This window comes from Mustela nigripes, chromosome 1, assembly GCF_022355385.1.
Source record: "Mustela nigripes isolate SB6536 chromosome 1, MUSNIG.SB6536, whole genome shotgun sequence".
Lineage (NCBI taxonomy): Eukaryota > Metazoa > Chordata > Mammalia > Carnivora > Mustelidae > Mustela > Mustela nigripes.
Window position 1 is genome coordinate 7,223,797 of NC_081557.1, and position 21,428 is coordinate 7,245,224.

The window sequence follows — 21,428 nt, forward strand, 5'->3', positions numbered from 1 at the left end:
GCGTCCATGTCCGTGCTCTGCAGAAAAAGAAACTGAACCATGGAGAGATTCACTTACTTCCTAAGTTGCTAGCTGGTGGACGGCTGGTCTGGGTCTGTAAGGCTCCAACTTGCCTCAGAACTGGGAAGAGTTAGCCTGAGGGCCCTCAGCCAGAAAGTGGCATAGACTGACTTCCAATCCTCTTCGGACCAAACAGGGGTCTCGGACTGGTAGATGATACTGGTAGACTGTGTGACCTTGGGCTGGTGGCCTTAACCTCTCTGTGCCTCCGTGTTCTCATCTATAAATTAGAGATAATAACCATCTCTGAAGGTGGTTGTGACGATGAAATGAACTACTATTCTACGTAAGAAACCCAGAACAGAGCCTGGAGTAGCCAACATCCAGACTCTTAGCTTTTCATTGGTCCATGGAACACATATAAAAATCGATCACGGGGGTGTCTGGGTGGCTCAGGTGGTTAAGAATCTGCCTTTGGCTCAGGTCAGGTCCTGGGATTGAGCCCCATGTGAGGTTCTCTGCTCAGCACGAGTGTCTGCTTCTCCCTCTCCCTCTTCCCCCATTCCCTGCTTGTGCGTGTACTCTCTCTCTTTCTCTCTCTCAAATAAATAAGATCTTAAAAAAAATAAGAGGAAATGCAATTGAAATGACTAGAGAGCAGTGAGAAAGACTGCCCCATCAGAGGTCAGGAGCTGTAACTTTTACCAAGTTTTGTATGGTAGCATCATTATGCTGGTCTAGCCAGTAGAGCATGTGACTCTTGACCTTGGGGTTGAAGGTTCAAGCCCTGTGACAGTTTTAGAGATTACTTACAAAAAGAAAGTCTTGGGGCACCTGAGTGGCTCAGTCATTAGGTCTCTGCCTTTGGCTCAGGTCATGATCCCGGGGTTCTGGGATCAAGCCCTATGTTGGGGTCCCTGCTGGGCTCCCTGCTTCTCCCTTTCCCACTCCCCCTGCTTGTGTTCCTTCTCTCTCACTGTGTCTCTCTCTCCATCAAATAAATAAATAAATAAATATTTTTAAAAAATAATAAAATCTAAAAAAAAAAAACAGTACATTTTCATTTGTGTGCTTGTCTTTCTCCTTTACTAGACTGATTTTCTGGAAGGCAGGAACTGTGTGTCATTTACTCTGGTACCCACCAACCTGTCTTGCACCCAACAGTTGCTCACACATTGAATGACTCCTTTCTCTCCTCCTCCAGAGAAATTGTATTTACTGAATAAATTAAATTAACTTTTCCTTCATTTTCAAACAGATGATTTGAACAGCTTGTATTTTTCCTTTCTTGTCCATAATATTAGCTTCATTTTTATTATACAAATACTTGCTCAGCATAAAAAATTTCAAGTAGAATACAGAACGTATAGAAATAGGAGAAAAAAAGCAAAAAACTACCTGAGATCCCACTGCCATTAGAAATTTGGTGATTTTCCAGGGCACCTGGGTGGTGCAGTTGGTTAAGCATCTGACTCTTTGATTTCAGCCCAGGTCACGATCCCAGGACCCTGGGATGGAGCCCTGTGTCCGGCTCCATACTCTGCAGAGAATCTGCTTCAGGATTCTCTTTCTCCCTCTGCTCCTCCCCCTACTCATCTCTCTTTCTCAAATAAATCTTTAAAAAAAAAAAAAGATTTTATTTATTTGACAGGCAGAGATCACAAGTAGGCAGAGAGGCAGGCAGAGAGAGAGGAGGAAGCAGGCTCCCCGCTGAGCAGAGAGCCCGACGTGGGGCTCGATCCCAGGACCCTGAGATCATGACCTGGGCCGAAGGCAGAGGCTTTAACCCACTGAGCCACCCAGGCACCCACCCCCTAATTTTTAATTTAAATTCTAGTTAGTTAACATACAGTGTAATATTAGTTAGGATATTTATTTTATTTAGGATATTGATTTTACTCCTGGGATGGAGTCCAGCACTGGGCTCTCTGCTCAGCGGGGAGCCTGCTTCCCTCTCTCTCTCTCTCTCTTTTTTAAAGTATTTTATTTAATTATTTGTCAGAGAGAGAAAGAGGGAGAGAGAGCACAGGCAGATAGAATGACAGAGGGAAAAGCAGGCTCCCTGCGGAACAAGGAGCCTGATGTGGGACTCGATCCCAGGATGCTGATGGGGATCATGACCTGAGTCAAAGGCAGCCGCTCAACCAACTGAGCCACCCAGGCGTCCCTTCCCCCCTCTCTTTCTCTCTGCCTCCCTTGATCTGTCAAATAAAAAAATAATAAAAATAAAAATACATTGAGTTCTTAAAACGTACTGAACAATGTCCAGGTAACCTGATTCCTCTCCAAGGTCCTCACTAATAACATGGGCTGTATACCCTCCTATAGCTTTGTCTGTCCTCAAATGCAGACATGCACATTCGCAGATACATGGGGTTTTACAGAAACAAAATCATGGAATATACATTTCTCTGCTTTTCTTATCTAATGACAGCAAAGAAGTCCCTCTTGGTATGAATTAACTGATTTTCAAGTCTGCCTAATAATCCTGATTAGGGATTCCAGTTTGCTGAACCCTTCACTTATTTTTTTTTTTAAAGATTTATTTATTTATTTGTTTGTTTGATAGAGACACAGTGAGAGAGGGAACGCAAGCAGGGGGAGTGGGAGAGGGAGAAGCAGGCTTCCCCCTGAGCAGGGAGCCCAATGTGGGGCTGGATCGCAGGACCCTGGGATCATGACCTGAGCGGAAGGCAGACGCTTAACGACTGAGCCACCCAGGTGCCCCTAACCCTTCACTTATTAAAGGAAACTCACTTTGTTTCAAGATTTTCACTACTACAGAGAGCGCTACAGTAAAGGCAGTAGAGGACCATGAAGGCAGTACATTACATAATCGCATGCCTTGTGTTGGGGCAGATTCCCAGAAGTGGGACTAATATATTGAAAGCACTTATTTTTAATTTTTCTTGAAAGGGATAGTTTTAATAGATGACAGAATGCTTTCCAAAAAAGAAATTCTCAGTAGTGTTAGCACATTTGTTGTTTGCTGTTTTGGTGGTTATATAAAGAGATTCCTCATTATCACCTTAATTTGCATTTCCCTGCAGAGGGCGGGGGCTGGTGCGGTTTCATGTTTTTTTGCTATTTGGATTTGCTCTTCTTAGACTAGCCTATTCAGTCTTGGCTCATTTTCCATTGTTTTTGTCTTTTTTTCTAACTAGTTTTTAAGACTTATTTGCATATTAGTTTTTGTGTGTGTGTGTTTTTTTTAAGATTTTTATTTGTTTGACAGGCAGAGAGGCAGGCAGAGAGAGAGGTGGAAGCAGGCTCCCCACTGAGCAGAGAGCTGGATGCAGGGCTTGATTCCAGGATGATTCCAGGACGCTGGGATCAGGACCTGAGCCAAAGACAGGCTTTAGCCCACTGAGCCACCCAGGCGCCCTGCATATTAGCTCTTTATCATGTGTGGCAAGTATAGTTTCCTAATGTGTTACTGTCTGTTGACTTTTATCATACAGTTTTTTATTTTTTTTCTTTTTATTTTTTAAAGATTTTATTTATTTGACAGAGAGATCACAAGTAGAGAGGCAGACAGAGAGAGAGCCTGAAAAGCAGGCTCCCCGCTGAGCAAAGAGCTGGATGTGGGGCTCGATCCCAGGACCCCGAGACCATAACCCGAACCGAAATGACCCCAAATGAAGGCAGAGGCTCAACCCACTGAGCCACCCAGTGGCCCCTATCATACAGTTTAAAAAATATATATTTATTTATTTGAGATCGAGCGACCGAGCATGAGAAGGGGGAAGGTCAGAGGGAGAAGTGACTCCCTGCGGCGCAGGGAGCCCAATTAGGGCCTCGATTCAGATCCTGGGACTCCAGGATCAGGACTGACTGAAAGCGGTCGCTTAACCAACTGAGCCACCCAGGCCCCCTTATCATACAGTTTTAATTTCTTTGATGATCAAGTATATCTTTTATTACTTTCAGTTTCTTGTTTTCCTAAGTCTCTACCTCTAGATGATCCTGACAGTAGCCTACATAGCATTCTAGGTCTGTTTTATTGTTTAATTCAGGACCCTATACCATTTGTTAGCTCAATTTCTTCTTTACTGAATCTACTTACATATGGGGAATCTATTTCCAGTCTCTATTCCCACAACAAAATCACTTTGTGTCATTATCATGTCTTGTATGTTCCTATTGTTTGAAAAGCAAGTTCCTCTTCAACCTCCTTCACAAGTTTCCCCACTATTTAAAAAAAAAAATTTTTTTTTTTTAAGCAGACAGCCAACCAACTGAGCTACCCAGGATGTTGCTTTTTTTTTTTTTTTTAAGATTTTATTTATTCATTTGACAGACATATCACAAGTAGGCAGAGAGGCAGGCAGAGAGAGGAGGAAGCAGGCTCCCTGCCGAGCAGAGAGCCCGATGCGGGGCTCGATCCCAGGACCCTGAGATCATGACCTGAGCCGAAGGCAGAGGCTTTAACCCACTGAGTCACCCAGGCGCCCCCACTATATTCCGAAATTATATGATTTTAAGATGATGTAATCAACCCCCAATCCAGTTGATTTTAATGGAAATGTAATATATTTGTAAATTAATGTTGGAATTGACTTTATATTGTTTTCTGCCTAAGATTACGTGTTCTTCTCCAGGCTCAGATATAGCTTTGATCCTTCACAAAGACTATTTTACACCTTTTAATTTTTCTTCCTTTTTTTTTTTTTTTTTAAAGAAAACAGGAAGTCCCTTTTTACCTGCGGCGCGTCAACGAATCCGCTTTACGGACGCGCGCCGGCCCCTCCCCCGTACCTCGGTTCCGAGTTACCATGGGAATCGAGAATTGACGTCACTTAGGGCTTCCGCGCCATACCCTGCGGTCGACCAAGAAGCGAAGGGCGGAGAGGAAGCTTTGACCCGTCTACGCATGCGCGCCCTGCTCCACTCCTCCCCGGCGGCAAATCTCGTTCGGCCTGGGTACCGCCGCGACCTCTCGCTAAATCCCAGTGAAGCTGCTCCCCGTGGGAGGGGAGTAGAGAAAAAAAAAAATCGAACAAGCGACAGCCAATCCCATGACACTACAACGCAACCGAGAATGATGGACTCAAACAGCATCAGCCAATGAGAAAGCCCGTTGCTCTCACGTCACAGTTTGCCCCACCCTATCCCCCTCCTTTCTGGACTCCGAGCTCAGTTCGCGCAGTAACAAATGAAGTGCGCGCAGCGCCACCTCCCAGCTCGCCAGGTTCGGCCGCCATTTCTTCGCCTGGCCTAACGGTCCGGCCAATCCCAGCGTGCATCGAGGAGGGCTAAGGCTCCACCAATCGCAGGCCGCCGATTCAGACCCTCTTGCCTTGGCTCGGCCCAATCCAGGCCTCGGACCCGTCGCCCCCGGCCCGCCCCCGCGGCGCCCTCTCTCCTCCCTCTTTGTGCGTCTCGCGCCGCCGCCGCCCGCCGCGTGAGAGGACGGGCTCGGCGCGCTCCGCGGCAGCGCAGTCGGGTCCCCTCCCCCCGGAAGGTTCGCGAAGAAGAAGAAGCCGCCGCCGCCGACTAAAAGGAGCCGCCAGTGCCGGTCCCCGGGGGCGCCATGGCGACCGGAGCGAACGCCACGCCGCTGGGTAAGCTGGGCCCCCCCGGCCTCCCCCCCCTTTCCGGGCCCAAAGGGGGCTTCGAGCCGGGGCCACCGCCTGCTCCCGGGCCTGGGGCGGGGCTGCTGGTGCCCGGGCCGCCGCCACCCCCGCCCGTGGGCTCGGTGGGGGCCTTGACCGCGGCCTTCCCCTTCGCGGCGCTGCCGCCGCCGCCACCGCCGCCGCCCCCGCCTCCCCAGCAGCCGCCGCCGCCGCCGCCCTCCCCGGGCTCCTCGTACCCGCCGTCGCAGCCTCCCCCTCCGCCGCCGCTCTACCAGCGCGTGTCGCCGCCGCAGCCGCCGCCACCCCAGCCGCCCCGTCAGGACCAGCAGCCGGGCCCGGCCGGCGGCGGAGGAGGTGAGTCGGGCCGAGAGAGCGCGAGAGGCGTCGCGCGGACGGGCCCGGCCGCCTGAGGGATGCGCGGCGGCGGCGACGGCGGCTGCACGCGGCAGGGGCGCGCGCGCGCACGGGGAGGCCCCGGGCGGAGGCGCCACGGGGCGCGCGGCCCGGTTCTTGGGCCCCGAGTGCGCACGCGCGCTGGCATGGGGGGTGGGGTGGGCAGAGAGCGGAGGCGCAGGCGCACTGTGGCGGCCGCGCTTTGTGGCCCGACTCTAATTTGGCGGGGGTCTGTGTGGCTCGCTGGACCTTGGTATAGGAGAGGGGTGTCCAGTGGGTTGACTCGGTGGACGGGGTGGTGGGTGTGCATGTCTGGAGGGCGTGAAAGGGTCTACTGATGACGTGGAGCACTTCCTTCCTGTTTCTAGATAAGTCCAAAAAGCAGAAAAGTAGCAACTGTAGCTTTTTTCCCTCTATAGTAAGGCTAGGTTTTCACTACGATGAAATAAAGAGGTCGAAAATTCTCAGGTCGTGTTGGGTCCGATGCACTTCTGGAGAAAGGAATTTTTTTTCCTTATCTCCATTTATCTTAGAGAAGTCTGATAAGCCTTCTCTTGTTGGGGCTTTCCGGGTGGGGGTGGCAGTTATAACTGACATGGGTACCAGAATGTGTAGGGAGTTTATGCCTCTGATTCGGAGGAGACTTTGGCTGCTATTGTATGCATTTCTGTTTGTCGGACTTTGATACATTCCCTAGGAGTTCAGATGTTAATTGCCTAGTTGGCCAGGAAAATTGAATCCTTATCTCGGCTAAATTTCTGAAGAAAAAAAGTGATCTTGTTGAAGAACTGGGCTTGTTCACTTAGTAAATCATAGGTTTGGTTGTGTTCTGGCCCATTTGGAAAGGTGACTGGTGGGGTGCGGAGGTGAGAAGAAACAGCAATTTCCCGGGTCTTGCTTTACCAAGGTCTGAGTATTCAGTATACCTTGCCTCCGCTGGGGCTTTTCACACAATCATGGTTGATGTCACTTATCTGACGCTTCAGGCATGAAGGTGTTTTTGCTCGTTCACATACTTTGCGGTTTTCTTGGATATGTGTTATAAATGTGAAATGTTACCTATTTGGTTCCAGAACCAGGTAGCCTTGTGGTGGCCGTTTGTCTCTGACTTCTCCGGTTTGTGTTCATTTTTTGCCATTTACATTTTAGGTCAAGTTCTCATTTTCCCAGTCTGCGGAGGTTGTGTCTAGTCCCATAAGTATCCTCAACTGCCTGTTGGTAGTTAATTTGCTGGTTTATATTTGCATTTGATGGACTTTATCTGCCTTTAGACTTCCCAAGTAAGAAGCGAAAGAGGAGCCGCTGGAACCAAGATACCATGGAACAGAAGACAGTGATTCCAGGAATGCCGACAGTCATCCCCCCTGGACTTACTCGGGAACAAGAAAGAGCTTATATAGGTAAATACACGTTCTGCATCCAAATACGTTTTCGGATGGTTAACGGTTTATTCTGAGCAACGTTTAATGTGTCTTAAGTTTGAGACCATAAAGTCTTGTTCTTTTAAGGTGAGGTATGGTCAGGTGTAATTTCACAACTGTAACATAACCCATGAGTTTTTACTCTCTTAAGTCCTGCATTTCAAGCTCCTTGTTCTGGTCTGTTCCGAAATAGAGTGTTCTCCATGAGTGCCAGGAAGGTAGGGGGACCCGCTTAGTGAGGGCAGTCCCCAGTCTAGCACCCCACCCCACCCGCCCTTTTCAGCTGCTGCTCATTGCCAGTTGGTGAGGTGAGTGTCTTCTGCCTCTCTGGACACGGCCCCAGTGGAGAACACCGCAGGTATTATAAACTAAGTACCTTTTTCACAGCATGGCCTTTCACCATTTTACATTCCTCCCTCCCCTTCAAAATGTGGTCTTTTACTTTTTATAGGTACTTTCTGAAAAGAAAAACTCAGTTTAATCAAAGAGTGGTCCTGAAAGTGTTGAACAGTGCACCCCTTCTTACCATTTTGTTGAATTTAACCTTTCCTTCAGCATCTTTTCTGGTTTGGTCTTTGGAGAGCTGTCTTAAAACGAGGGCTCTTTTACTATTTATTGTCAAAGAACTCCGCTGGGAAAGGGGTACTATTTGGATATGGAATGAGTGGTAGGATAAAGGATCTTAACTGTTGCGATATTTCAAGAATTAACGATAATTGTCCACAGTGTAAATGAAGTTAACCTCAAAATTACCTTTTTTTTTAAATACAAGGTTTTTAATGCAAGTTTCACCTTTATTCATGTATCTGCAGCTGTCTCCAAAAAGTTAACTTGCTAAACATTTCCTCCTAACTAAATAAACAATCCCTTTGGAGTAAATTAGGGCAAAGGCCGCCTAGGCCTCTGAGGCTGTATCCTTCACAGATAAAAAGCTTCAAGGCTGGCATGTGTTATTCTTGAGGATCATATTGCTGAGAGGTTTTGAGGTGTTGGAATGGTTTATGTTGTTTTCATAGTACTAATATTTCTTCTTTCCTCGCTGTTCCAATTTACTTCCATCCACCCCCTTGTCTCATTAGATCGGCCTGGGTCTTTACAACCTTGTGGAAATGTCCTTAGTGGAATGACTTTCCAAGAACACACGCAGACTTAGGGGGCAAAACAGACTTACTCTCTAGGTCTCCAGTCCTCTTCCTGTGCAGGGAGTTAATGTACTGAGCCCTGAGGGTATCTCTAGCTATAAGCCAAAGTGGAAAGAGCCAAAGGCCAGTGTAGATCTCAGATTCAAGAACGAACGATCCATTTGATTGAAGTACCAGCTATTTCCTCGGGTCAGACCCCACACCCCTACAGTTCATGCCTGCCACCATGAAGCTGACTTCCACCTTGAGTTCTTGACCTTAGTACTTACTGTCAAGTCAGAAATTTTCTGGCATAGAAGAGGTTAGCGAGCCATGTAGTTTAATTCTTTGTCTCTCGTGGTACACACTGCTTTGTACAATATCCCCAGTATCTTCTCTTGTGGAGTGGAATGGTGTGTGGTATAGCCCTGTGAGATATATTTAAAATTAGAAGGCTGTCTGGGGTTAGACTTGCAGTAATCCTATTTTGGAGCCAGCTCAGCTTTAACCCAACCCAGTAAGACTTGCCCTCACTAGAGGTGCCTGCTCACAACTCTCAGATGCCGCAAAGGTAAGAAAACAGGTGGTTCTTCAGCACGCTGAAGGCTGTGATCTGGCTCTACAGTTGCCATTATCTTAAGTCACCGGGGTAGCATTTCCCTGGAGTCACTGAACTTTGGTGAAACCCTCTCTCTCTTTCATATACAGCCTCCTTTTGTCAAGGTCCGAGGGCCACACACACTGTCCTTGACCCACACTTTCTATTCTCTACATCCCTTACTTTTACTCCCTCGTGAGGAGCAAGTCTGAGAACAGACTTCTTAACGTCTCACGGTTACTGGTTTAATTAAGGTATATGGATTGTCACCTCAGACTGGAATAAAAGCAACAGGTATCGGGAGATCCTCAATAATATGGATCTGGTTGTACAGAAAGAGTATGTATAACGGGCTTTTGAAGAGGTGTCAAACTGGTTATTAAATGTCTTAAATGTTTAAGGAATTTTGAACCTGGTATCAATGAAAATGATCTTTGCTCAGCTGGTATTTTTCCTTGTCCCATGTTAATTGGGTTTCATTTTGGGCTATGCTTAATATTTAATGAAGAAAAATAAACTCTCAAGAGTCTTGCCCTCAAAGTAATTTGGTTGGGAACAGGGTGTTGGCAATGACAAACATGGTCTGTTCTGGGTGCCAATTGTCTAGCAGGCCTTGGCGGGGCGGGAGAGGTGAGACTCCTGGTACCTGCTTTGATGTTAGCCTTAGGGGACAGTCTATACCGCTAACCCCTCTTCCAGCAAACTGTTTGCTTCCTTAAGTGATAACCATTTTGAAGTGAAAAATCCCTGTAGATGTAAGTGGACTCCTGCCGGTAGGTGGCTGGGGGTTGCCTCAATGTGTTCACTGATCAATCGTCCCTTTCAAAGTCTCCGAGTTCTTCATGCTTGTTATTGAGATTTGAGATGTTTTTTGGTAACATTGTCTTTTTTCCATCCTTTTTTTTTCTTTCCTAACCTGGTTTCTTCCAGTGCAACTGCAGATAGAAGACCTGACTCGTAAACTGCGCACAGGAGACCTGGGCATCCCCCCTAACCCTGAGGACAGGTTGGGAAACAGTTTTAACCAGCTGACAGTAACGCTTTTACCTTTTTCTCAATACGTTTTACTGGTGGCAACATATTGTGTCAGTTCAATGAAATCCTAGTGAGTCGACTGGTAATACTCTGACCATTCTGGGGCCTAGGGTTTGATTAGCAATCTGTATGGTCAGTGGTCAGTTAGAGAATTGGAGTGGAACTTTTAATTACTAGCAGAATAAAAAGTTACGGGAAAATGCACACCTGGTTTCCAGTTGGTAAGCATATGCAGATTTCCACCTGACTTACCCGCCCATAGGGACAGTGAGGTGGCCCACGGGCCAGTGAGGTGGCCCGGTAACCAGCCTTTTCAGTAACTGCTTGGGTTGAAAGCCGAGGGGGTAGAGCTTTTCTCACAGGTACATGGGTGCAGGGATTAAGAATACTTTTTGAGCATCACTGAGTTTGAGCAGACCAGAAGCTCGGTCTGGTTAGCTCTTTGCTGCAGTCTCCTGCTCCTGGTTTTGAGATGGTTTTAAAATAGATGAGATTTCTAACCAGCTTCCTTCACTGCCAGTGAATTTTCCTGCCTCGGCCATTGCCTGGGGGTATTGGGAGGGGCCAGAATATTCTGGCCTGTTTTGGGAAGGCTAGCAACCAACCCAAATCACTTTTTTTTTTTTTTTTTTAAAGAGTGTGGTCTTCAAACAGCTATGGTCACATCCTTTCAGTTTATAAGTTCTCTCACCTTTGAAAAGGAAAAAGTCTGAGGAAAATGAACTTTTTAACCAGGAATTAGCTGGTTGAACTTTGAACAGCTAAAATCTGGTCCATTTAATGAGGGCAGTATGCCTCCCTCTCTCTGAAATTGTTCTTAATGCATGCAGCATAATTGAAAATATTTTCACTTTAAAAAGTAGTGTTTTTAGCTTTTATTACCCAGTTAATGGCTTGTTAAATCAGGAAGATGATGTAATGGTTTTAGAAGCCACACACTTATGCATCTTTCTGCTGCCCTTTGCAGGGAACAAGTTAACTTAATCTCTCCATATGGGCTCTATAATTTTACTTAATGAAATTTAGTAAATTTTTTACCTGTAGATTTCGGTTGGAGGGATGTGTTGTGTTTTATAAATACATATTTTTTTCTCCCCCCAAAGATTTGCATTGTAGGTTGTAGACCACAACTGTATAGTGCTTTTTTGGCCCATTTCCCTTTAATAATAATGTCTAACAGGTTACCAGGCAATTCTCAAAAGGTTGAATTTTTAACAAACCTTTGCTTCCTGGAGAAACAGGATTAGAGTTTAGTTGATATATACGATTTGAAGTGAAGAAGTTGGGCCAATCTAACCTTTAGAATATTAGCTTTTGCCTTTTCACATCAACAATTTGGGAAGCGTTTTGTGAGGCTTTTAAATGACCAATTTGGTACTGTTAAACCTTGTTTTGTTGATTAGCCAGAAATGTTTAATTCTAGACAGCTACGGGGTGGGAATTAGAAATGTCAGTCATGTCAGAAATAAAATCAGAGCAGTTTTTTTCCTCCCTGTATTCAGTTTGAAAGAGGGCCTAATGCCTGATTGGTTTTGCTTTTGAGCCCAGGTTGGAGGGAACTGCATGGGTTTCGTACCTTTACTAAGGTTATTTCCTAAGAAGGTGTATTCTCAATATTAAGCCACTATGCTATTTTGATGTTGCTTAAGTTGCACAGTTAAAAATGTTATGAAAATACCTTGTAGACTTAAATGTATAAGATGATAGCCTAATGATCTAATGAGCTGGGGTATGTTTGTTTTTGTTCACTATTATTGGATTGTGTTAACAGTTTATATAAATGCTAGAAACGGAGGTGTCATTTAGCCGTCATTAGCCATGAACAAACCTGACCTTTTATTCCATCGTGTGTGTAACGTGGTATGACATGGTTCCCTTTAGGCTGAAGACAGTGGGAGCAGCCGAGTTCAGTCCTTGCTCTCCAACTAGGCAAGGTTCTCTCAACTAAACCAAGGGTGTAGGAGTCTTGACTACTTTCAGGATGTTTTTTTAATAACCTGATCCACATGGTCTCTTCCCTTCTTGCAGCTGCTACTAAATTTTCATTCAGAATATCAAGCTATGGTCCTTTTTGTAATCTCAACTCAGAATTCTAGGAGCGTAACTTCTCTTTTTTTATTACCGCAAAATCCAGCTGTGGTAAACTGACCATTTTATCATTACTATTTTTTACTTGTAGCAACAGCATTTTACTCCTTAAAAAAATGAGAGAGAGAAAATCTGCTTTCTGGACTTGTAAACATTGGTGGAGAATCCTAGGTTTTCCCCTTGCCGTTTGCAGGTCCAGACCTTAGACAAGTACTTGACCAAATCTGTATTTGCAGCCTCTAGCAGACGCTGCTTTAGCACGTTAACGTTTTTCTCTACCCAGACTCCCCAACCTCGAACAGCCAGAAAACAGGTTGACTCCTGGGCCTTGGACACAGCCAGCCAGGCCATTGAAGGAAAAGCAGAGACGAAGCCTTGAACCATCTCTCTCCATTGTGGGGCCAAGTAGCTGCAGCAGCCTTGAGTCCCAGTGGCATTGGGTTGAAGAGCTCATCCTTACTATGTGGCAGGGGTGCAGACACTCTTCCTGATAGGGCACGAGCTCTGCAAGAGTTCACGTTTTACCTAAACTTGGGGTTTCTGTGGTTCATAAAGTTGTAATACTGTATAGTTTTTTTTTTTTTTTAAATGAAAAATCCATATTTGGCAAGAAGACTCCAGAGGATGATACTGTCCTTGCCATCTACAGTCCAGATATTTTCCCCCAGCGGGGCAGACTTTTTTCTTCTCAACACTTAGAAGCAAGACCTTTTTTTTTCCTTTCTCACACACACCCCAGTCCCCCTAATGCTAAGCCAGCTTTCATCTCCCCATTCCACACGATCTTGAGTAGCACACGTTATGGTCGGTTCCTCCGAAGAGTGTTGTGTTAGGGTCTGAGAGGCAGAGGGGCTGGGGAAGACTAATTTTAGCCCATGTGGGATGAGAAAAGTGAAGGCAGAGCAGTAACGGTGATCTGTTTCCCACAGGTCCCCTTCCCCTGAGCCCATCTACAATAGTGAGGGGAAGCGGCTTAACACCCGCGAGTTCCGCACCCGCAAAAAGCTTGAAGAGGAGCGACACAACCTCATCACCGAGATGGTTGCCCTCAACCCTGATTTCAAGCCACCTGCAGATTACAAGTAAGCAGAGGGGTGGGTTGTCCAGGCCAAGGATTGGTACAGGTCACATGTCCTCTGTACAAATAGAATTGTTTTGGTAGTAATGTCGCACCTCTTAACCTCAAATCATGTATGGTTAATACGTGGTAGGGAGGTTGGTTTTGGAAGAGCTCTGGGTTGTGTCCTCTCTGAAATATACGCAGAGTCTGTGAGTCTTGTCTTTTTTAGACCTCCAGCAACACGGGTGAGCGATAAAGTAATGATTCCACAAGATGAATATCCAGAAATCAACTTTGTGGGGCTGCTGATTGGGCCCAGGTGAGTAACTGCTACCCTATGGGATATTGATTTCTAAGAAACTATGAGCAGTATCAGTCCTAGGCCCAGCTGGGTGCCATTGATGGCTTATCTTCCTGTTTCGGGTGGGTGTTCATACTTTCCTGTGAGAAATTCTCTTTGACCCCGTTTAACTGCAGAGAGCTCAAATCTTGAGGATTGGTTTGGCTGCCCTTAGAGATAACGGAGCTCTTGGTGGGAAACCCCAACTCTCTGCACTCACAGTTTCCTGCCAGTGTGATCAGCCTGCTCTGTTCCCTCGGGCATGTGAACTTGCTTGTCAAGTCTGTCAACTCATTTTTTTCTGCCCCTGATAGAGGGAACACCTTGAAAAACATAGAGAAGGAGTGTAATGCCAAGATTATGATCCGAGGGAAAGGGTCTGTCAAAGAAGGGAAAGTTGGCCGAAAGGATGGCCAGATGCTGCCTGGAGAAGACGAGCCACTTCATGCCCTAGTTACTGCCAACACCATGGAGAATGTGAAGAAAGCTGTGGAGCAGGTGAGGTAGCCAGAGAGGGAGCTTCTTGCTAGGAACCTAGTGGTGGTCCCAGCGTTTTATGTAACTGCCCATTGCATCTCCACTAGATAAGAAACATCCTGAAGCAGGGTATTGAGACCCCTGAGGACCAGAATGATCTACGGAAGATGCAGCTTCGGGAGTTGGCTCGCTTGAATGGGACCCTTCGGGAAGATGATAATAGGTGTGTGATTGGTTTGGAGTAGACAGAGTGAAAACCTGAAGAACTTGTGGAAGGAGGAAGCTTGGCCATAGCCCTTGATGTGACTTTTTTCTCCCCCTCTTCCATGACAGAATCTTAAGACCCTGGCAGAGCTCAGAGACACGCAGCATTACCAACACCACAGTGTGTACCAAGTGTGGAGGGGCTGGACACATTGCTTCGGATTGCAAATTCCAAAGGTGAGGGCCTGGGCTTGTGGCTTCTTGGTAGCCCATGGTGCTCAAGATATTTCTTGAGCGTGTCGGTTGGTTGCTGTTAACTTTTGGCCCCAAGAGCAGCTTGCTTTCTGTGAGTGTGGTCTGTAATAGTGTGATGTTAAAGCCGAGGGTGACTAGAAGCAGTTTGTGCATATTTTGTGCTATATTTTGTGGATCATGTTGAGTTCAGGAAAACTAGAAATTTCCATCTTGAGTATAAATGTGTCCATTGGGGCTCATATTAACTATCTTTTGCTGCTTAGGATTGGTTTCAGAAGTCATCTGAATTTTTGACTATTTTTGAACCAGCCCTTGATAGCAACATATTTTTGCTTTTTTCTCTCTTGGAAAACCTGGCAGGTGCTCTAGTCTTGCATAGACTTTTCTGCCCTCAAACTGGGAATGTAGGGTTTGATGAAAGTTTCCTCTTTGGAAGAGCCTGTGCTTTCCTGGCTCGTGGCTGGCTGGGTGCTCTCGGTCTTCTCTGTTGCGGCAGAAAGCCACGTGGTCTCCCAGATGCAGAGCTGGGCATGGAACTGAGGACTTACTATACTGAGGAACAGTTAAAAAGGATGATTGAATTTCTCCAAACTCCTTGTCAGTTCTTCAGGATAGAACTTTCCTTCTTTTATTTTTTTATTTTTATTTTTTTTTTTAAGATTCTTTTTGTTTATATATTTATTTATTTGACAGACAGAGATCACAAGTAGGCAGAGAGGCAGGCAGAGAGAGAGGAGGAAGCAGGCTCTCTGCCAAGCAGAGAGCCGGATGTGGGGCTCGATCCCAGGACTCTGGGATCATGACCTGAGCCGAAGGCAGAGGCTTTAACCCACCGAGACACCCAGGCGCCCCTAGAACTTTCCTTCTTAATAATGAATTTTTTTCCCCCTCCTCTCTCTCTCACGTCCCTTATCCCACTTCAGGCCTGGTGACCCCCAGTCAGCTCAGGATAAAGCACGGATGGATAAAGAATATTTGTCCCTCATGGCCGAACTGGGCGAAGCGCCCGTGCCAGCATCCGTGGGCTCCTCCTCTGGGCCCGCCACCACGCCCCTGGCCAGTGCACCTCGGCCTGCTGCTCCTGCCAACAACCCACCGCCTCCGGTGAGTTTGGGGGCTGGTTCTTAGGGTCTGGCCCCCCCATTCTCTTCCGCAGAGATTGGGGGTTATGGCCAGGTGCTTTGGGTAGAGCACACTGACAGACATGGCTGGCAACATTGTTCTTCCGGTTGTCAGGATGTTCAGGGATCTTTCACTTTAGGAAGATCCTGTCCTTGCGTGTTTCCTGGTCCTCTTGGCACAGCCGGAAGGGCAGTGTTGCCACCAGGGGGAGCAGGCCGGGACATCGGCGGGAAATGCTCTCACATAGTCTCTCATGTCCACCACCCAGAGCCGCCCACCCTGGATGAATTCCGGTCCTTCAGAAAGTCGGCCCTACCATGGCATGCACGGAGGTGGTCCTGGTGGGCCTGGAGGTGGCCCCCACAGCTTCCCACACCCGTTACCCAGCCTGACAGGTGGGCACGGTGGACATCCCATGCAGCACAACCCTAACGGACCCCCACCCCCTTGGATGCAGCCGCCTCCACCACCGATGAACCAGGGCCCCCACCCACCTGGGCATCATGGCCCTCCTCCAATGGGTAAGTAAGTGTCAGACCAGAAACCTTGGGGCTTTGGGATAAGCAAGGGTGATACCTGGTTGCTGTGAACCGGAAGCAGCTTCCACAGTGGCTGGATATCGCACCAGATCTCTTGCCAAGGCTGGGGCTCCAGAAGGAGCAAGACTTCATCGTGATTTAGGAAATGGTTTCTGTGTGGGGTTAGACACAGGCCTCCCTCTTAAAGGCAGGGTTCCAGAACCGTTCATACTAGGGTATTGTATGGTTTCAAGCTGTGTGATCCAAATCAGCTGTCAGTGGGGGCATCTTTCCCGGCCAGTTCAAATGTCCTGCTAAGTCCCTGCTCTTTCCTTCCATCAAGATCAGTACCTGGGAAGTACGCCTGTGGGCTCTGGGGTCTATCGCCTGCATCAAGGAAAAGGTAATGTGGCCCGTCACCTGCTCGTTCTGGGCTGCTCATTCTGCACCTGGGAGTGGGGTCTCCGGCCCGGGTCCCTCTCCCCCGCCTCTCGCTGCCCAGGCCTCAACCTTGTCTCTGCGCACCTGCAGGTATGATGCCGCCGCCGCCTATGGGCATGATGCCGCCGCCGCCGCCGCCTCCCAGTGGGCAGCCCCCGCCCCCTCCCTCTGGTCCTCTTCCCCCATGGCAGCAGCAGCAGCAGCAGCCTCCGCCACCCCCTCCGCCCAGCAGCAGTATGGCTTCCAGTACCCCCTTGCCATGGCAGCAAAGTGAGTGCACTATTTTGGGCCTGTGGGGGTGGGCGGGATGGGGAGGTGGGGCCGAGAGGAGCAGGAGCGAGCACCTCACGGGCGAAGGCAGGCAGACACCCCGGGAGGAGCACTGCTCTCTGCCCCGGGGGTGTAAACGGAAAGGGCCTCGTGGCCCCTAGGGTTCTGGGGGAGGAGAGCTGATGTTTGGCGTGGTTGTGTCTGGGGAGTGGTTTTGGGGGACCTGGAGGGAACCTGCCAGAAGTGCAGGCTCGCGCCGGCTGGGCAGCTTGGCTGGGCTGTGGGAGCTGCCGGCTGCTGGCCGCGGGCTTCGGGCCGCCCCGAGCCTGTGTGGAAGGCCTGGGTGGGGAGGGCGCTTGCATGCTGCGGAGAGGGATGTGACTGGGGCCTGAGAGACTGCAGGGATGGGAGTGGGCTGGCAGGGGAGTAGCTGTGGCCTTGAGGTTGAATGTGCCGTTCGGTGGTGGCGGCGGATGGGCGGAGGGATGTCAGAGCCGGTTCTTGTGTCTGGTACCTTCCCCTCAGCCCTTCCAGGGGCACTGGTGACAAAGGGCTTACTCTGCTAAGCCCAGAGACCTCGAGGCTGACCCCAGGGTAGTCCTGCCCACCCCTCCACTCCCCATCACCAGGACAGCCCCGCCCGCCCGCCCGCCCCCCACCACCGTACCGCATGCCAAGCAAGGAGCAGGCGCCCCTCGCCCCCCCATCCCAAGGCAGCCGCCGCAGAGAGCCGCGGTGTGCCCCCGCGCGTGTGACCTTGGGCTTCTTTACCACCCCAGATACGACGACTACCACCACGAGCGCTGGCACAGGGTCCATCCCGCCATGGCAACAGCAGCAGGCGGCTGCCGCAGCTTCTCCAGGAGCCCCTCAGATGCAAGGCAACCCCACTATGGTGCCCCTGCCCCCCGGGGTCCAGCCGCCTCTGCCGCCCGGGGCCCCTCCCCCTCCGCCGCCTCCGCCGCCTGGTTCCGCCGGCATGATGTATGCCCCGCCCCCTCCTCCTCCGCCTCCCATGGACCCTTCTAACTTTGTCACCATGATGGGCATGGGGGTGGCGGGCATGCCGCCCTTCGGGATGCCTCCAGCTCCCCCACCGCCTCCACCACAGAACTAGACTCGGTTTTTTTAAGAAAATATATATTATATAGAGAGAGAATTGGTCTCGTTTAAACACACGCCGAACCTCACCATATGGAGCCAGACATTGGGATGCACGCATGTGATTTGTGTGCACGCATGTGTGTGTGTGCACGCACCGGGCTGGGCCAAGCGACTGAGGACTCGCTTGGGAACGGGCAGGTGGTAGTAGGGGCGCCAGCTTGGGCTCTCCTGGCGCCCCGTAGCATCGAGTGTCTTCTTTGTCTTCTTTCTCTCCTCACCCAACTCCCTTTGCCTCTCCCCAAACCGGGCCGCCAGGATCCCTCCCCGCAGCGGCGATGGCCCGAGCCATGAGAGTGAGGACTTTCCGCGCCCATTGGTGACCCTTCCAGGCAGACAGCCTCAGCAGCGCCCCTGGTGGACAGGATGGTTCGGCAAAGCAGCCTGAGTTATTTTTGTGGATGGATTCGGAACACGCTGGCTCCATATCGTGAAATTTTTATTAATTTTTTTCTTTTTCCTTTGTTGTTTCCTTATCTCTTCCTTTCTTCAGACTCCGTCCAAGGAGATGCTCTTCCCCGATCTTCTGCTGCAATTAGATTCCTTTCCTTTTTCTCCATTCCTTGTTCTTCTCTTCCCAAGGAGAGGAGGGAGCACATGGTTTCAGGCGCAAGCTTTGGCCATTAGTGTCAGTCTGTTTGTGGGGGGAGAGGGGCCTTTGGCTCTAAGATTTTCAAGGTTGCCATGACCACCCCAGAGTTGTTGAGTTATGTTTTTTGTTTTTTTGTAGTGTAACATTTTGTCTTTGCCACCTTTATAGGGTAGTGGGTTAATTTCCAGGTCCGGGGCCGAAACCCATCCTGGCACCCCTGCCAGTGATAGGTGGGGCCACCTAAGCCACTTCAGGCTTGTCTGCCATCCTGGAGAGTCCTTTCCGTGCTCCTTGAGCACCTGAGCTGCCTCAGATTCCATTTGTTCTTCTCCTTCCTGGAAGGTTTCCTTTCAAATTTTATTTTAATCCCAAACGTCTGAATGTTTTGCAGTGTCTAGGGGTTCGAGCCCCTTGTTTTTCGTTCTGCTTTTTTCTTCCCTTCCCTCTTCGTGGAGTGATTATGTTGACAAGAATGTATAACGCGCGTTCTCCTCACTGGTTTATCTGCAGAAATTTCTCTGGGCTTTTTTTTTTCGGTGTATGATTCAACGCTGCGTTAAAGGGGGATGTTCCATTGAATAAAAGAGCAGTGTGGTTTTCTGGGTCTGTTTCTTTATTTTCTTTTCTCATCAGACTTGTACCACAGCAGCAGCTCCAGAGTTCCCTCACCTGCCTGCATTCAGCACCTGGCCCCAGCCATCCCGTTCTCTCTGGGGAACCCCTGGGACGTTCATTAAGGAGCCTCCCGCCTGTGTCCCTGTGTGTGGCTTTGCTCGGTGGCAGCCGAGTGTGTGGGTGGTCCCCCCCATCTCCACCTTGTTTACTAGTTCATAGCTGACAACCGGGTTCTTCACAACCACCCACCCCCATCACTACTCTATCCCCTGGTCCCTGTTGTTCTGAAGGCCTTTTCCTGGGGCTTAGACCCCCCCACATCTGCTGAGCTCTGGTTGCGATCTCTGTCTGGAAGCTGCCACGTGACTAAGGCCCTGGGCCTAGGGCGGCATCAGCACTAAAGGTCAGGCCAACTGATCCTGCCTGCCAGGCACAGAGAGCTAAAATTAAAACCGCCAAGTGGCTTTTTCTTTTCCTGCGGGTGACTTGCAGCCTACCAGCCCTGCAGGCTTTGGGGATGGGTGGGGGCGGAGAAGAAAGTGCCCCGACTTGTGCTTTGTTAAGTGCTGCTTTGTGGAGGGTCTCAGGCTGTTGGGTTCTTTCACGTCTGGGGCAGTGCTGGTTCTGGCACCCAAAAAATCCACGTTTAGGGTTCCAGGAGGCATGAGGTACTGACCCAGCGGTTGCTGTGCTGCTCCTTCCCAGGGGAGAGCCACGCTGAACCTGCCCTTCCCCTGGGGAAGTTTTCCTTCCTTTGGGGAGGTTAAGGGACAGCAAGCTCCTGCCACCGCCAACACCTGGCCAGTGGGGCCAACTCTGGCCTGGGCTGCTTTCCATCTTCAGGTGGGGTCTGACCACTGCTCTGTGTCTGGAGCAAAAGCCGGTTGTGTGGGCCAGGTCCCAGATGTCTGTCCTGCTCAGTGGGTTTCCCTAACCAAGCCCAAAACTTCAGTTGACTGAAAGAAGAGAATGATCTTTTTCTCTTTGTCCTTAACTGATGGGATGGGGGCAGGGCCTGGGGCCTAGCAACCCTCTTTGACCTTGGCTTCACCTCATTGCTTCCCCCACAAGCTCCGTTTCCCTGGTGGGCTCATTGGGCGGTTAATTAGCTCTTTGAAGCTCTGGAAGAGGCAAAGTGGCGCTCTGTGGGTTTTAGAAATAAAATCAATAGATGACTTAACCACAGCCCAGCTACCTCCTGTCTCTCTCCCCTGGGGCCAGCTCCATTCCTGTGCTAGCTCCCTCCCAGCTCCCTGCCGCCAGCTTTTGTTAAGGTTTTGGAGAGTAACAAAGTGGCTAACTAAGGCGCCCTGTCTCAGGCCTTTCTCCTAGCAGCTCCAGGCCCTGGGATGGAAGAGAGACAGCAGGAAGGCTTGGTCCTCAGAAGTGCCTGGAGCACCTGCCTTTGTGGCCGAGTGGGGGGAGAGGAGAAACACCCACCTTGAGACGCTTGGGGTGGAGGAAGAAACCTCTGCTCAACCATGACTGTTCTGTGCCCCGCAGCAGCGCTGGCTCCTTGCCCCCAAGCTTGCTTGGTGACAGGAATACCAGTTGGGAAAGGTCAGCATTAGGGCTCCAGAGAAACCCAAGATTGGTCCAGAGAAGGAGGCAGGATTTCTGGTCAGAAACCTAGTCAGACATAAATAACCTTGTTGTTCAAGCTGGTCAAGGGCTTCCAGGGTTCAAGATTGATCTGCCCATGCGGTACTGGGGAGTGAGGGGATTGGAGAGGACGTGGGGACACAAGAGGTGGCTCAGTTTGAGCCTTCAAGGTCTCATTGCTAGGCTGGGGCTTGCAAAATGAAGGGCCCCAGCGTGTTGTCACCTCTGGAAAAAGCCTGGAAACTGCTTGAGTGGGGGGCACGGACAACCAAGATGGAAGGGACCCACAAGGGAGGTAGTTGGAGAAATCAAAAGTAATTTCTGAGTGCCTGACTGGCTCAGTTGGTAGAGCGTGAGACTCCTGATCTCAGGGTGGTGAGTTCAAGCCTCAAGTTGGGCATGGAGCCTACTTTAAAAAAGGAATTTCTGTTTCCTAGTAGAAACAGGCCAAGTCCCAGCTGAGCAGGTCCCTTGAGCACCAAGGAAGGGCGAGCACAGTGCTGAGGAAGGGGCATCACAGCCAGCCAGCTGGAAGAAAA

General features: G+C 49.4%; 1 protein-coding gene and 1 non-coding gene across 10 annotated transcripts; both read left to right on the plus strand.

The window, feature by feature from the left end:
- Nucleotides 1-5,263: 5,263 nt before the first annotated feature.
- On the plus strand, nucleotides 5,264-19,272 carry SF1 (splicing factor 1). Of its 9 annotated transcripts, none has more exons than XM_059402141.1 (14): nucleotides 5,266-5,564; nucleotides 7,241-7,369; nucleotides 10,040-10,115; nucleotides 13,162-13,314; nucleotides 13,522-13,611; nucleotides 13,947-14,130; nucleotides 14,217-14,332; nucleotides 14,443-14,550; nucleotides 15,492-15,672; nucleotides 15,938-16,211; nucleotides 16,552-16,611; nucleotides 16,740-16,919; nucleotides 17,699-17,903; nucleotides 18,339-19,272. In XM_059402141.1, exons 1-14 carry the CDS (start codon nucleotides 5,534-5,536, stop codon nucleotides 18,466-18,468), a joined length of 1,917 nt encoding a protein of 638 aa, XP_059258124.1. In that variant the 5' UTR covers nucleotides 5,266-5,533; the 3' UTR covers nucleotides 18,469-19,272. The 9 variants fall into 9 exon arrangements, with proteins under 9 accessions (XP_059258133.1, XP_059258124.1, XP_059258161.1 ...); XM_059402178.1 differs by having other exon boundaries at nucleotides 15,938-16,215; nucleotides 18,339-18,457; XM_059402150.1 differs by lacking the exon at nucleotides 18,339-19,272 and having other exon boundaries at nucleotides 5,264-5,564; nucleotides 15,959-16,211; nucleotides 17,699-18,071.
- A 1,944-nt stretch (nucleotides 19,273-21,216) lies between these two features.
- Nucleotides 21,217-21,289, plus strand: TRNAR-CCU (transfer RNA arginine (anticodon CCU)). Its single transcript has one exon. It is a non-coding gene; the product is annotated as a tRNA-Arg (tRNA).
- Nucleotides 21,290-21,428: the final 139 nt, after the last annotated feature.

Excerpts from the sequence above, each read along its gene's own strand:
- SF1 (XM_059402132.1), top strand. The coding sequence starts at position 5,534 with ATGGCGACCGGAGCGAACGCCACGCCGCTGG. Across the intron at positions 7,370-10,039 it reads ACAAGAAAGAGCTTATATAG|TGCAACTGCAGATAGAAGAC; the intron begins GTAAATACACGT and ends GGTTTCTTCCAG. Across the intron at positions 13,315-13,521 it reads AAGCCACCTGCAGATTACAA|ACCTCCAGCAACACGGGTGA; the intron begins GTAAGCAGAGGG and ends TGTCTTTTTTAG.